General features: G+C 42.6%; 1 protein-coding gene across 3 annotated transcripts in view; it reads right to left on the bottom strand.

The window, feature by feature from the left end:
* Positions 1-17,597, bottom strand: part of RASAL1 (RAS protein activator like 1) — a 162,234-nt gene that overhangs the window by 51,654 nt on the left and 92,983 nt on the right. For all 3 annotated transcript variants that reach the window (XM_040351928.1, XM_040351929.1, XM_040351930.1), the window contains exons 3-5: positions 13,433-13,546; positions 10,591-10,652; positions 4,367-4,496 (exon numbers count right to left, since the gene is read on the bottom strand). In XM_040351928.1, the coding sequence (XP_040207862.1) occupies positions 4,367-4,496; positions 10,591-10,652; positions 13,433-13,546 (306 nt within the window). The remainder of the gene's footprint in view (positions 1-4,366; positions 4,497-10,590; positions 10,653-13,432; positions 13,547-17,597) is intronic.

Below are 17,597 nucleotides of genomic sequence, written 5' to 3'. Positions count from 1 at the left end.
CTTGATATTTTTGGCACTGCCTTTTGCAGTAACACAAAAGAACCATTTAAATATGTTGTCTATGACAGCTGCTGAGGCAGAAAGAAAAGATGGTGTGTGAAAATCGAAGTTGCAATTTCTCAAGTACAAATAATTATTGCTATCTTAGGAAACGGCATGCATTCAAAAGGCAATGCTGGAATACAGTCAGGCTTAAACAACAGCTAAAGGACACAGGTGGCCTTTTAATGAGGCAGTAATAAATAATGTGTGGCGTTCACCCATAGCAATCATTCAGGTTCTATACACTATTGTCAGCCAGGAAAAAAAAAAAAAAAAGTACGTTTTAATTATTTTCTGATTTTGTTACTGGTTAATCTTTGCAACAATAAATAAAAAAATGTATATCACATTTGAGAGAGAAAAAATTACAGTTTTGTCAGCAGTTGGGAAGGGCAGGACTAACCTTGACTTACAGAGGCAAAAATAAGTTGGGATTTACATATTTTTTAAAAGAATCCATGGAATTCATCATTTAAGACACTCTTTTTAGAATTTGAGTGGGTCGCCACATGACAAATAGACAGCCTGCCATTGGTTAAAGAATCCACCTACTGCCTGCTTGTCAATCACCAAGGGGAGTGTGGACTCGATGAGGAACTAGTGTCTCAGTTTCCCTCTCAGTCTCCACTGCAACAGTGAAGCCAACAGCGTCCTTAACCATTGACAGGGAGGGAGTCACAGAGGCAAAAATGCCACTCGGCTACACTGCAGACAGGCACTCTGCCGGTCTCTGTATGCCAATAAGTGTCACGTACACACGATCAGAATTTCCGACAACAAATGTTCGTGTGAGCTTTTGGTCGAATATTCCGACCGTGTGTATGCTCCATCGGACATTTGCTGTCGGAATTTCTGACAGCAAATGTTTGAGAGCCGATTCTTAATTTTTCCGACAACAAACGTTTTTGTCAGAAACTTCGATTGTCTGTATGCAATTCCGACGCACAAAAATCCTACACATGCTCGGAATCAATCATACGCATGCTCGGAATCATTGAACTTAATTTTTCTCGGCTCGTCATAGTGTTGTACGCGACCGCGTTCTTGACGTTGGGAATTTCTGACAACACTTGTGTGACCGTGTGTATGCAACACAAGTTTGAGCCATCATTCCGTCAGAAAAAATCCACGGTTTTGTTGTCGGAATGTCCGATTGTTTGTACGCGGCATAAGAGTAATTGCCTCCTGTTTTGTCATCTATGAACTAGAGGTAATTATTTTTGTATTTGGTGCATTAATAGTGCTACTTTGTAAAATTATTTTTGAATTTGGTACAGGTCATGTTAAAGGGCCATAGCACCAAAAACAGTTCTTATTTCTTTACTGAATGTTTTACAGTAGCTGTGCAAGGCAACCAAGTGGACAGATGCAGGAGACAGACTCTCTTATGGGTAATATCAAAACATCTGAGGTAGGTATAATATAAAATACAATCAAGCAGAGAGTATGCTGATCAGTGGCTTATGGGCAGTACCAAATGTGCTGAGTTTGGAAAGACTGTTTACTACTCCACTGGGTAGTCTGTGAAGTGCTGAACACAGTTAAGGGCCATTCTGGCACTATGCTTACACAGAAGGGAAGTGGGTATATTTGGGGGGGGGGGGGGGGAGCAGCCTGAGTAGGACCCAACAGCACCTGCATTATTGTAAAAAAGTTGAAAGTGATCAGTACTAGAAAAGTCAAACCAAGTGCTCCATGCTGTATCAAAGACTGGGTATTAGTCATACAGGGTAGCTGTTAGTTCTTCCATGATCATAACCATATTAAGTTCTGTGACACAATACCCAATATGTGGAATGGTAGTTGTTACATGTTGTGAAATGAATGTTCTCCCTGCAAATAGAAGGTATCCTAGACCTTTTTTAGTAGAGATTTTCACATTATGTTAGCTGTCCACACGGATGGACCTTCTGGCTGCTTTAACCACTTAAGACCCGGACCATTACGCAGAAAAAGGGATCTGGCCAGTTTTTGCGATTCGGCACTGCGTCGCTTTAACTGACAATTGCGCGGTCGTGCGATGTGGCTCCCAAACAAAATTGGCGTCCTTTTTTTCCCACAAATATAGCTTTCTTTTGGTGGTATTTGATCACCTCTGCGGTTTTTATTTTTTGCTCTATAAACAAAAATAGAGCGACAATTTTGAAGAAAAAAAACAATATTTTTTACTTTTTGCTATAATACCCCCAAAAAGATATAAAAAAACATTTTTCTTTTCTCAGTTTAGGCCAATACGTATTCTTGTACATATTTTTGGTAAAAATCGCAATAAGCGTTTAACGATTAGTATGCACAAAATTTATAGCGTTTATAAAATAGGGGATAGTTTTAACGCACGGCTGGGCACTTAAAAGGGGATGTACATGTACAGGTGCCTGTGCCCAGCCATGCCATTCTGCAGACGTAAATGTGCAGGAGGCAGTCCTTATGTGGTTAAATAATAATAAAGTAATGATATTGCACAGAGCAGCCCCTTACCTCTCTTTTGGCGGTCCCCTGCCAGCACTTTCCACTCCTCCTTCCCGTAGGTGCCCCAAACAAGCCCTTTGCTATGGGAGCACCCATGCAGGCTCACTCCCAACCCAAGCTCCCAAGCTGTATGCGTCCAGAGACACACAAAGTGCAGCTCAGCCCAGACCAGGAAGTTGAGGAGCAGTGCTTCTGATGGGAAAGCACTGAATCAGTAAGAGGAGCATGGTAAATGTTTAGAGACTGAGGGGGGGGGGGGTGTTACAGTTAGTGGGGTGTTTCCTTTAGGCAGCATTAGAATTAAAAATAGATCGCCTCTAGAACCACTTTAATATGCAGTTTTTTTCATTGAAAGTAATCTCTGCATTTTTTCACTCCATGTTCAATTTGTTCAATTTGAAGTGCCCAGGTTTGTGCTGTTATATGTATGGAAAAAATGGAAATGTTAAAATATTAAATCTAGAGATCACAGATGCAACCTACCAAACACCATGAAAATCTGCCACAAAAAAATCATCAGTTTGCTCTGAACAAGTTTACATTCTACAAGTTTCATATAATGAAATTTCTTCTTTTTGGTTGGTGCCTTCAAGGAACAATAAATATAATACCATGCTTCTGAAGGGGTTTATTCTAGCTGTAAACATATCCTAATCCTTTTGGCAGGAATATTTTTTTTATTAATTTAATGGCCTCTTTGCCTCTATACCTGGGGTTTCTTTGCTTTGGTTTCAAACCATAAGTCATTAGGTTACCTTATTCTTCCTTCTTCTGTAGACTACCCTTATTTATTTCATACATGACAAGCAAAAGTGTGCTTGTTCGTTGAACAGGGCAAATACATCCAGTGAAAATAGATATCCAAGCGTGCTTTGTTGTATCGGTGAAGAGTGCTAAAGGCATGCCAGTGTCTTAATAAATGTCAGTGTAGTAATGGAGAGTGTCAAATTGCGCCAGTGAAGTAGCAGAAAGTGCCGAAGTATGCATTGATGTAGTGGCAGCAAGTGCCAAAGTGTGCTCCAGTGCAGAGGCTGTGAGTGGTGAGTTGTAAAGTGAAATTTGGTGTAGTGGAGGCAAGTGTCGAAATGCTTGTTGATTTAGAGATGGTGAGTGCTGAGGTGCAGTGCGTGTTAGTGTACTGAAGTGTAGTGTAGAATGAAGAAGTGTATGCTGAACAGCCTTTTCAGAAAAAAAATGCTGTCTATAAAACAGGTAGATATGTCCCTGTCTGCCTATCCTGAATAGGTGTCTGGAGCCCAAGGACTTGTAACTTTGCTTGGCCAATGGTGGTAGCAGCATGCATGCAGTAAATGTGATCCCTTCTACTCCATAGAATAGTGAAGAAGGTTAAGGCCCTGCTCAACTTGTTGGAAAACATCTTCGCACAAATAATAAGAGCCTCTGAGGTGCTTGTTATAGACCCTTATGGAGGTCATAAATAGCCATATCAATGCAAGCAATTCTTAATTTGAAAGCAACATGTGATTATTGGGGTTTTACAAAATACCCTTAGGGGGGCACAACAATAACATGACCCAAATGACAACTACTTAATCTTTGCCCCAATATCTTCCCTGTTTTTTTTTTTATCAAAAACATATCGTCTACTACAGTGGTCATCAACCCTGTCCTCAAGGCCCACTAACAGGCCAGATTTTATGTATTACCTTGGGGAGATGCAGACTAGGATACTGCAATCACTGAGCAGAAAATTATATCACCTGTGTTGTATTTTAGTTATCTTGCAAACCTGGCCTGTTAGTGGGCCCTGAGGACAGGGTTGATGACCACTGGTCTACTACATCACAATACATTTACAGGGAATTACCAGTACAGAATAGTTAGCAGCATTTACCTGGCCTCTAAGACATGGCAGTGCAGGTTACATTTGTGTTGATCTTGCATTATATGTAACTCAAGGTAGATCTCTCCTTGGACTTCTTCATCAGGATTTACACAGCTCAAGTTAATCCAACTGTCAATACCTGAAGAACAAACATAATATTTTACTTTCTCTACATAGTAAAACGGACGACCCTCCTCGAAACGTGACATTTTAGTTACAGGTAGAACTTAATGGGATGAGTGAGCCACCAACTTCCTATATGTCATGGATGATCCAAGAGCAAAATTCCCCAGCCATAAATCCTTACCGTGATCCTGTCAATCAGGAGGTTTCCATTCAACTGCATTCCAGCAATTCCTGTTGCATTCCCAATAATAGGAGTTAAAACCCAAACAATGACAGGGGAATCCCATCATAATGTTTACAGCAGGTGTGCAAACTCTGAGGCATAAGAGCAGAGATCTAACCAAAAGAGTCCCTGGAATATACAGTGCATCCAGAAAGTATTCACAGCGCTTCACTTTTTCCACATTTTGTTATGTTACAGTCTTATTCAATGGATTAAATTCATTATTTTCCTCAAAATTCTCCAAACAATACCCCATAATGACAACGTGAAAGGAGTTTATTTGAATTCTTTGCAAATTTATTAAAAATAAATGAAAAAATTATATGTACATAAAGTATTAACAGCCTTTGCCATGATGCTCAAAATTTAGCAATCTGTTTCCACTGATCATCCTTGAGATGTTTCTACAACTTGATTGGAGTCCACATGTGGTAAATTCAGTTCAATGGATGTGATTTGGAAAGGCACACACCTGTCTATATAAGGTGCCACAGTTAACAGTGCATGTCAGAGCACAAACCAAGCCATGAAGTCCAAGGAATTGCCTGTAGACCTCAGAGACAGGGTTGCATCAAGGCACAGATCTGAGGAAGGGTACAGAAACAATTCTGCAGCATTGAAGGTCCCAATGAGCACAGTGGCATCCATCATCAATAAAGAAGTGGAACCACCAAGACTCTTTTTAGAGTGGGCCACGCAGCCAAACAGAGAGATCAGGGGAGACGGGCTGTAGTCAGGGAGATGACTGAGAACTAAAGCACATAAACCCAAGGTAAGTATAGTAACAAGTCCTAGTTGCAATCTCGGAACACTCAATAAGAGGATAGTATTCTACCGGTCTAAACTATGTGGCATATTCACCAGTGCCAGGATGGGACAAGATGGGTGAACTAGAGATACTGTTGTACGGAGAGGATTTGGATTATGTGGGAATTTCAGAGATCTGGTTTAACAACTCTCATGATTGGCTGGAAACCATTCAAGGGTATACTCTTTATCGTAGGGATAGAGAGGGTAAAAAAGGGGGAGGGGTATGCCTATATATCAATAATAATGTACAAGTGAATGTGAGAGATGACATCACTAAGTGAGCTAGGGAGGAGGTGGAATCCTGATGGGTAGAGCTCCAAAGGGATTAAGCTAAAGGGAAAATACTGGAAGTATGCTGTAGGCCCCCTAACCTGAGGGAGGAGGGGGAGATGGACCTCTTATCACAATTTGGATTAGCAGCAAGCATGGGAAGCGTTATCATAATGGGAGATTTTAAATATACAGACATAGACTGGGCAGAGGGAACCACACATTCGTCTAAGGCTCGCCAGTTCCCAAATGTCTTGCAGGAAAATGTCATGGGTCAGATGGTAGACGCACCAACTAGAAATAAAGCCTTACTGGATCTACTGATTACCAACAATACAGACCTGATCATGGATGTGGAAATACGGGAGGATTTAGGAAACAGCGATTACAGGTCGAATGGCTTCAGTATAAATCACACAAATAGATAGCATAAGGGGAATACAAAGACACTGAATTTCAAAACTTCCCTAAACTATGAACCTTGCTAGAAGGCTTAGGAAAATCTTAGGAACAAAGAACACGGAGGAGAGATGGGTTTGCTTTAAGAGCATATTAAATAAGGGCATTAGCCAATGCATCCCATTGGGTAATAAATTTAAAAGAGCGATCAAAAGTCCTGGATGGTTTTAAGGGGTTGTAAACCCTTGTGTTTTTCACCTTAATGCATCCTATGCATTAGGTGAAAAAACACCTGGCAGTGACCGGCCCCCCAGCCCCCCCCCCCCTTTATTTACCTGAGCCCCATATTTACCTTGGTGGGGACGCGCTGTCCCTCTCCCCACTGTGTCTCGACTAATGATTGGATAGATTGATAGCAGTGCAGCCATTGACTCCCGCTGCTGTCAAACAATGACGCGGGTAACCCCTCGGGAGATCGCTTCTCCTAGGGGGGTTATCTGATGCAGGGAGAAGCTGCGAGAGCCGCAGAGGGATCCCAACCCCCAAAAGAGGATGCTCAGGGCCACAGTGTGCAAAACGAGCTGCACAGTGGAGGTAAGTATGATATGTTTGTTATTTAATAAAAATAAAAAACGAGCCTTTGCAATCACTTTAACTCCAATGTAAAAATGCATATAAAAGCAAAGGAGAAGGCCTTCAAAAAACACAAGGTTGAGGGATCATCATCGGCATTCAGACTTAATAAAGAATGCAATAAGATTTGTAAGGGTGCAATTAGGGCGGCTAAGATAGAACATGTAAGACACATTGTGGAGGAGAGCAAAAAAATCCCAATAAATGATTTAAGTATGTACATAGTAAAAAAAGGGAGGACAGACCATATTGGCCCCATAAAGAATGAGGAAGGGCATCTGGTAACAAAGGATGGGGAGATGGCGAAGGTATTGAATTTATTTTTGTCCTCAGTCTTCACGAGGGAATCGGGGGGGGCTTTAGTAACTAAAACTGCAGTGTTTATCCTCATGACACATCACAGGAGGCACCTGCATGGTTAACAGAGGTCATCATTAGACTTGGGAAACTTAAGATTAATAAATTAATCTATTAACCTTCAATGAGGAGCCTCTATCTAGATAAAGGAAAGCCCGTAGACGTGGTGTATCTGGATTTTGCAAAAGCATTTGACAAAGTTCCCCATAAACGTTTACTGTACGAAATAAGGTTCGTGGGCATGGACCATAGGGTGAGTACATGGATTGAAAACTGGCTACAAGGGCGAGTTCAGAGGGTGGTGATAAATGGGGAGTACTCGGAATGGTCAGGGGTGTGTAGTGGGGTCCCCCAGGGTTCTGTGCTGGGACCAATCCTATTTAATTTGTTCACAAACGACCTGGAAGATGGGGTAAACAGTTTAATCTTTGTATTTGCGGATGATACTAAGATAAGCAGTGCAATAACTTCTCCGCAGGATGTGGAAACCTTGCAAGAAGATCTGAACAAATTAATGGGGTGGGCAACTACATGGCAAATGAGGTTTAATGTAGAAAAATGTAAAATAATTAATATGGGTTGAAAAAATATGAATGCAATCAATACACGTTGGGGAGAACCTCTGGGGGAATCTAGAATGGAAAGGGACCCGGGGGTCCTAGTAGATGATAAATTCAGCAATGGCATGCAATACCAAGCTGCTGCTAACAAAGCAAATAGAATATTGGCATGCATTAAAAAGGGGATTAACTTCTAGAGTATGCTGTCCAATTCTGGGCACCAGGAAGGATGTACTGGAAATGGAGTGAGTACAAAGGACAACAAAGCTAATAAAGGGTCTGGAGGATATTAGTTATGAGGAAAGGTTGCAAGCATTGAACTTATTCTCTCTGGAGAAGAGACGTTTGATTTAAATTTAAAAATACCGTACTGGTGACCCCACAATAGGGATAAACCCTTTTTGCGGAAGGGAGTTTAACAAGACACGTGGCCACTCATTAAAATTAGAAGAAAAGACGTTTAACCTTAAACTACATAGAGGGTTCTTTACTGTAAAAGCGGCAAGGATGTGGAATTCCCTTCCAGAAGCGGTGGTCTCAGCGGGGAGCATCAATAGTTTCAAAAAACTAGATAAGCACCTGAACGACCACAACATAAGGATATACAATGTAACACTGACATATAATCACACACATAGGTTGGACTTGATGGACTTGTGTCTTTTTTCAACCTCACCTAATATGTTACCCGATGGTCACTTTGATAGAGTTCTAGGTTTCTCTGTGGAGAGAGGAGAACCTTCCAGAAAAACAGCCATCTCTGCAGCACTCCACCAATCAGGCATGTGTGGTAGAGTGGCCAGACGTCACTCCTCAGTAAAAGGCACATGACAGCCTACCTGGAGTTAGCCAAAAGACACCTAAAGGACTCAGACCATGAAAAACAAAATTCTCTGGTCTGATGAAACAAAGATTGAACTCTTATCTTAGTCTGCCTTAGTGCAGTTTCTTTTCTTTTCAGTTACATCACTGATCCTGCAGCAGTGATCCATCTAGGCTTCAACTTTCTGTGATACCCACCTTAAATTATGGGCACTTTCTGTCCTTGGGGTGACCATTCAATTACAGATCCATGAACAGCAACCTATACTCGGCTTCTTAGCAATGATTACCCATTTGCAATCTTTATTGTGCAATTGGTGATTTACACTGTTCAGCTCCATTGAAATTCAATCCCCCCCTGTCCTGGTGGTGTGAATGAAAGACATGCATGATTGAGGTGTGCTGTTGTCTTTTTCATCTTTTGCACTGGTGGTAGTGTGGTATTTTAATCTTAATGTTACTTTTTTGTACAATGTTTTCAATAAAGTATGTTTTATTTAAGCTACATGTACACTGGTGTTGGCAAAATGGAAGTTTAGGAGCAGTTAGGCATTTTTTTCAGCTGCCCCTGAACTTTCCTCTAGGTTATCTTATCAATACATGTACACAGGGTCGTTTATAGTCAGTTGAGTTTAAAAGCATTTTTTGGAAAGCAAGAAAATGAGTTCAGGATGGATGTCTAGAGGCATTTGAAACGCCAAACGCCTGTAACAGCTTGTAAACGCGGTAAGCTTAGCTGTGTTTAGTTTATAGGCGTTTTACATTTTTGACCATTTAAAAAAAAAAAAAGCTTCTAAAAGCAAACGCTGCTAAACGCTGCAACACGAGTCAAATGGACGTTTTTAAACATCGGTTACTATCTGTCAAGGTGAATTGTATAGGAGAGGTTGTAAAACGTCCCATCTACATTAAGCCTTAACCCTGCTGTCTCTACAGAAGGTCATTGTGAGGATCTGTCATCCTCACATTTTTTTCAGTGTACAGAGACATCCTTGATGAAATCCTGCTTCAGAGCGCTCTGGACCTCAGACTGGGGCGAAGGTTCATCTTCCAACAGGACAATGACCCTAAGCACACAGCAAAGATAACAAAGGAGTGGCTATGGGACAACTCCATGAATGTCCTTGAGTGGCCCAGCCAGAGCCCAGACTTGAACCCGATTGTACATCTTCAGAGAGATCTGAAAATGGATGTGCACTGTCGCTCCTCATCCAACCTGATGGAGCTTGAGAGGTCCTGCAAAGAAGAATGAGACAAACTTCCCAAAAATAGTAGCAAGTAGCTTCATATTAAAAAAGACTTGAGGCTGTAATTGGTGAAAATGGTGCTTCAACAAATCATTGAGCAAAGGCTGTGAAAACTTACGTACATTTTTTTAATTTTAAATTTTTAATAAATGCACAAAGATTTCAAACTTCTTTTACGTTGTCATTATGGGGTATTGTTTGTAGAATTTCGAATATTTTTTTTTTTATTTAATCCATTTTGGAATAAGGCTGCAACATAACAAAATGTGGAAAAGGTGAAGCACTGTGAATACTTTCTGGATGCACTGTATAGGAAATTGTCTGGTTGTTTACCTTCCCATGGTCTGTAAAAACTGTAATATCTGATTAGTATTTAATATCTGTTTTAGGTGGACTTACCCCTTCACAACATTTGGGGTAATTTGTAAAGCCAGTTTTTAAATGACGTGGTAATTACTGAGACATACTAGATGGCAGAAAAATAAAATATATTTAAAATGACTAGTTTGGATTTTTGCCATGTTGTAGTTATAAACACCAAGCAAGTGCTTTTTTTTGGTGCGACTGTATACTCTGCTTTTTTCCATGATGTGTAATGTGCATAGTAAAAAAACACAAAGGTCAAAATCCATTAGTCTCAGTACACAAACCTTCCTAAAGCTGGCATCTGACTAGTTTCCATGATTGCACATCACTACACTGTCATGTTTTATAAATATTGCATTTTATGCATTGCGGTTTATAGGACAATTTCCTAAATCTCAAGCATATGCGTGGAAGGTTTACCTCTTGGTTGTGATGCAATGTATTCCTTAGTGAGTGATATCTTGCCTATAACGTCATCATGCCTGTCAGACAGAAAAAAAAAACACTGACTTCATGTGACTGTGACAAGACAGGACACATAAAGATATATAGACAGACATGTCACTGCTACGCACATGACAATGTGTAAACACAAAACACACAGTGACCCTGGATCTGGTGTGGAAGGTCAACATGCCTCCACTTGACTGCTTTAGAACCTTAGTAGACAGACAACGAGGAAGGCATTAAGGCAGAACTACTGTAAATTTTGACATTACATCTATGTAATCAGCATTTTTGGGATGAATAAACAAGGATCATCAAAAACTGACATATTTAGAAAATGCAGCTTCAGAACTAGGCACTTGGTCATGTGATTTCTGCTGAAGGGTTTACACTGGCTCAATGTCTCTTTCAGCATAGTTCACATAACCCAGCATCCAGGCTTTCAGACATGCAATCAGCACTCAGTGGACCCTGGCACAGCATTTCTCTGGGAATGGTAAACATTTCAGCAGTTCTATTACTTTTTTTTTTAACCATCCAAGGAAAACTGTAAAAACAGACAGAATGCCATTTAATAGATCACTATGAAAAAGGTTTTGAGTTTCAAACCTAAAAGTATCCCCTGATGATTTTTAGGTTATTCTTGTTGCACAGCTGAATTAGTCTGTGCCACACAAATTGAGTAGCACTGATCTTTGACTCATGCAAATGAGGTTTAAGCTGACTAAGGCCAGCCATAGATGAAGCAATTTTTTTTCCTGCAACCAAAAAAAAAAAGATTGAACAGAAAGGCAGTGTGCAAAGGAGCCAAATAAAGCTTCGAAAGAGATACAAGCTGAACTCCAAGGTCAAGGTACACAAGTATCCGATGGCATCATCCTTATTTTTTTAAGCTACAATGGGCTCAAAGGAAGAATAACCAGGATGACTCCATTATTGACAGAAAAACGTAAAATCAGACTGGAATTTGCTAAAATGCATATCGGCAAGCTCTTCTGGTGGATATCCTTTGGACAAATGAGGCAAGTCACATCAGCTCTATGTTCCCAGCTGATACACACAGCCAAGAGCACCCAAGAATGGCTTAGAACAAAAAACAGACTATTTTAAAATGGCCTTCTACAAGCCCCGATCTAAATCCTAGTAAACCCACTTTAGAAAGCTGAAACATGCAGTCTGGAGAAGGCACTCTTCAAACCTGAGACAACTCGAGCAGTTTGCTCTATAAGAGTGGGCCAGTCTGCCTGTTGACAGGTGAAGAGGTCTCACCAGAGCTACAGAGATGCTGGTTTGCAGGTAATAACTTCTCAGTGTTGTGCAACCAAATTTCACATTAAAGTGGTATTAAATCCAAAATATAATTTGTTGCAGTTTACCAATCAGTAGCTGTGGTAAACGCATTAGGTTTCTTCTTCTTTTTTTGGGGGGGTTCCTCCCCATTTCCACCTTGTAATTTAAGCTAGTAACACACCTCCTGTATTAAGGGGGCTGTAAACCCTAATGTTTTTTCACCTTAATGCATTCTATGCATTAAGGTGAAACCCCTTTTTTAGTGCTGGACACTTTTATCTTATGTTCGGGAACATCTGTAGCTGGTGTCTCATGTCCCGATTCAATAGATTCATAGCAGCGCAGCCTTTGGCTCCCACTGCGGTCAATCAAATCCAATGATGCAGGCACCGGGGGCGGGATCGAGTCTGGCATGCATGTCTATAGATGCAGAATGCTAGACTCGGGAGCGTGCACGTAATGTAACCCTTCAGCAGAGCGCTTCTCCTAGGAGATTATCTGAAGTGAGGAGTAGCCACGAGAGCCACCGGGGGACCCCAGAAGTCGGTTTTTGGGGCCACTCTGTGCAAAACGAAATGCACAGTGGAGGTAAGTAAGATATGTGTATTTTTTTGTTTTTTTTAAATGATCCTTTACAATCACTTTAAGATGCCCACACTCCGATTCAAGATGCAACAGAGACACTTTTGGTAAGCAGTATTATCAGTCTGCTAGGAGGGGAGTGTTGGATGTACTAGCAGATTTAAACAAATTTAAATAAAACTCCAGCTAACACATTTTAAACTGTTACAGCACTAGGTTTGCTCATTTTGAGATAAGGGTTTTACATTCATTAAAAAAAAAAATTATATATATATATATATATATATATATATATATATATATATATATATATATATATATATATATATATATATATATATATATATATATATATATATATATATATATATATATATATAAATATATATATATAAAATATCACACTTATGGTGAGCTGCAATTCAATAAATGTCTGCCTTTAGGCTTAAAGGGGTTGTAAAGGTTCGTCTTTTATTTTCTAAATAGGTTCCTTTAAGCTAGTGCATTGTTGGTTCACTTACCTTTTCCCTCCATTTCCCTTCTAAATGTTTTTTTTTTCTATGTTTGAATTTCTCACTTCCTGTTTCTCCTCAGTAAGCTTTCCACCATGATCCGAGCGATGGAAAGTCATTTAGAACAGCTTACTGAACACCTTACTGAGGAGAAACAGGAAATGAGAAATTCAGACAAAGAAAACAACAAAGAAAAAAAACATTTAGAAGGGAAATGGAAGGAAAAAGGTAAGTGAACCAACAATGCACTAGCTTAAAGTAACCTATTTAGAAAATAAAAAACAAACCTTTACAACCCCTTTAATATCAATTTAAGAGCCAATTATTTCTGCCAACAAATTTGTCCATATTTGTATATACACAAAGACACATGACAGTAGAGTTTTCAAAGTCCTACAAAAAAGGTCAAGAGGAAAAGCAAGCCATCTTACCCAATTGTGTCTTCATCCATCACATAGAATGAGAGTGTGTGGAAGCCAAGTGGGAGGTGTAGAGTGAACTCTTCCCCCCAAAATGGGTTCAGATCCTTCCAGACAGTGGCTGTGCTATAAAGGAATACAACAGAAAAAATGTGAGACCTACAACATTGAGCCATTTTCTTTTAGTTTTCAATGATTTTTTTTATCACTCAAAGAGAAATGTAAACTTTAGTATAATCAAATTCGTATAATATAAAAAAAAATAATAATAAAAAAAATAGTATTCATGTATATCAACATTTTGGCATTGCGCACAGGAATTCACAGGTGTCCCCACATCATGTACATTCTCTCCAGCTTTTGTCATGGATGGGATCATACAACACAGAATAGTTTCTCTCCACCACACAGTAAGTACCTCCCTCACAATTCAAAAATAGCCTAGACAGATTAGGGTAGAACTTAAATACCGTATATCTATGGAAGTATCCCCCATATGGGATACTATGCAGTTTTGTTCATACCCCCTAGAGCAGGGGTCTCAAACTCAAATTACCTGAGGGCCACAAGATGAGTTTTCATATCCCATGGGGGGCCGCATGCAAACTTTCAAACTTCAAAAACAACAGTACTGGTGTCAGCAAACGCATTATTAACCCCCAGCACTGGTGTCAGCGAATGCATTATTACCACCAGCACAGGTGTCAGTGGATGCATTATTAACCCTGACCACTACACTGCACACCGACCACTACACTGCACACCAACCACTACACTGCACACCAACCACTACACTGCACACCAACCACTACACTGCACACCAACCACTACACTGCACACCAACCACTACACTGCACACCAACCACTACACTGCACACCAACCACTACACTGCACACCAACCACTACACTGCACACCAACCACTACACTGCACACCAACCACTACACTGCACACCAACCACTACACTGCACACCAACCACTACACTGCACACCAACCACTACACTGCACACCGACCACTGCACACCGACCACTGCACACCGACCACTGCACACCGACCACTGCACACCGACCACTGCACACCGACCACTGCACACCGACCACTGCACACCGACCACTGCACACCGACCACTGCACACCACACACTGAACACCACACACTGAACACCACACACTGAACACTACACACTGAACACTACACACTGAACACTACACACTGAACACTACACACTGAACACTACACACTGAACACTACACACTGAACACTACACACTGAACACTACACACTGAACACTACACACTGAACACTACACACTGAACACTACACACTGAACACTACACACTGAACACTGACCACTACACTACACGATGACCACTACACTGCACGATGTACACTACACTGCACACTGACCACTACACACCCCACTGACCACTACACACTGACCACTCACCATCAGGGCACAGCACATCAGGTCACAGAGCCCAGCACATCAGGGTACAGGGCACAGCGCACATCAGGGTACAGGGCACAGCGCACATCAGGGTACAGGGCATAGTGCACATCAGGGTACAGAGCCCAGCACATCAGGGTACAGGGCACAGCACATCAGGGTACAGAGCCCAGCATATCAGAGCACAGCACAACAGGCCACATCAGGGTACGGGGCATGGCAAGGCACATCAGGACAAGGCACATGGCACATCAGGGTACAGAGCCCAGCACACAGGGTACAGAGCCCAGCACATCAGGGTACAGAGCCCAGCACATCAGGGTACATGGGGCACATCAGAGCACATGGGCCACATCAGGGTACATGGGGCACATGGAGCACAATCAGGGCACATCAGGGTACATGGGGCACATTAAGGCACATGAGGGCACAATCAGGGTACATTGGGCACATCAGGGTACATGGGGGACATCAGGGTACATGGGGCACATTAAGGCACATGAGGGCACAATCAGGGTACATTGGGCACATCAGGGTACATGGGGGACATCAGGGCACATCAGAGCACATGGGGCACATCAGGGCACATGGAGCACAATCAGGGCACATGGGGCACAATCAGGGCACATGGGGCACAATCAGGGCACATGGGGGCACAATCAGGGTACATGAGGGCACAATCAGGGTACATGGGGCACATAAGGGTACATGGGGCACATCATGGTACATGGGGCACATGAGGGCACACTCAGGGTACATGGGGCACATCAGGGTACATGGGGAACATGAGGGCACAATCAGGGTACATGGGGCACATGACAGCACAATCAGGGTACATGGGGCACATGGGGCACATCAGAGCACATGGGGCACATCAGGGTACATGGGGCACATCAGTGTACATGGGGCACAATCAGGGCACATCAGGGTACATGGGGGACATGGGGGCACAATCGCGGTACATGGGGCACATCAGGGTACATGGGGGACATGAGGGCACAATCGGGGTACATGGGGCACATCAGGGTACATGGGGCACACTCAGGGTACATGGGGCACATGACGTCACAATCAGGGTACATGGGGCACAATCAGGGCACATGAGGGTACATAGGGCACATGAGGGGTACATGGGGCACATGAGGGCACAATCAGGGTACATGGGGCACATGAGGGCACAATCAGGGTACATGGCAGGTCAGCGTTTACTTGTGGTTTTCTTCACATGCAGAGTAAAGCAGGAAGCGTCTGTCATAAGTTCACTTCTCTCTCATGTCACGCTGTGGCTGCTCCCCGCCCCCCGGCGGCCCCCCCTCTCTTCTTGTCCATCCTAGGTGATATCACAAGCAAATAGGGATGGACGAGAAGAGAGGGGGGGCCGCCGGGGGGGCGGGGAGCAGCCGCAGCGTGACATGACAGACAAGTGAACTTATTACAGACGCTTCAGGCGCTACTCTGCATGTGAAGAAAATCTACTCCCCCCACTTCTGCGGCACCCCCCACCCTGCCTGCGGGCCATTTATAACCGGTCCGCGGGCCGCAAATGGCCCGCGGGCCGGTACTTTGAGACCCCTGCCCTAGAGCCTTACAAGAAAAGTGTGGGATCTGAAAAAAAAAAACACATTAATACTCACCTAGATGGCTGAGCACCAATCCCAGCAGCAGCTGAAACCCCACGCCTCTACACCGAGAACGGAGTGATCAAAGACCACTGATCACACAGTTCTCAGTCTTCAGTAAACAGAGAGCCAGTGCTACTGCCAGTCACTGACACTCTGCTCTGTCAGTGGAACACCAGGCTGTGTAGGGGGCGGGAGCAACTGGCTCAAGCTCTCACTGTTGTGCTGAGAGGCAGAGTCAGTTGCCAGTCATATGTGCCAGGCATATGGGCAGATCCTGAGATTATTGCCAGCATCCCCGCAGAGCTCGGACTGGTTCTGTGACATCAGCTGATAGCGGGCTTTAGCTAGGTCGAGAAAGTGCAGTACTGTGACCCACAGTACGGCCAAAAGAGCTTGGCTGTATTTCTCCTTTATTAAAATGCCCTGCTTTCCATACAAGGTCAACCAATTCTCTTTAACCACATGCCGACCAGCCAGGACTGGACTGGGACAAAAATTTGGCCATGGACTTCATCCAGACCGGCCCACTTTTTTTTTTTTTTTAAATCATTTTTATTAAGGTTTTCAATGTTATACAAGAATAGCCCATGCAGGGGCCTAACAGTTGCCCATGCAGGGGCCAGTCACCCGTTGCATGATCAGACCGCAATATGGCACATCATAGAACACATAACACAAACAACTTACATAAACAACTTCTTAAGACTACAACCCCAATATGGGGAGAGGTTCAATACAGGATGATCAGTGCTCATAAAGTCAACCGGATGATGTAAGCTGGGCAAAAATTGGGTCAGAGCCTAAACAGATCAAAATTGCATTGTGAATCCAGGAAGTGCTAACAACATCAGTTGCCGTGGCAGCATCGTCTAGCCAACAGGACCATACCTTCTAAATTTTTTGTGGGCAGCCCCTGCCCGAGTAGGTAGCTTTATAAAGGGGTAAACTGGCATTCACTAGGCCCTTCCAGTACTCGACAGAGGGGGGAGACGATTTTTTCCAGTGCATTGTGATAGCCTTGCGAGCATAATACAGTAGCAGGGAGATGAGTATTTTCCTGGCTCTAATTTCTGACAATTGTTCCACCAGCCCCAGCAGACAGTATTT

The sequence above is a fragment of the Rana temporaria genome, chromosome 1 (genome assembly GCF_905171775.1).
Source record: "Rana temporaria chromosome 1, aRanTem1.1, whole genome shotgun sequence".
Taxonomy (NCBI): Eukaryota; Metazoa; Chordata; class Amphibia; order Anura; family Ranidae; genus Rana; species Rana temporaria.
This window is presented reverse-complemented; position numbering and strand designations above follow the sequence as displayed.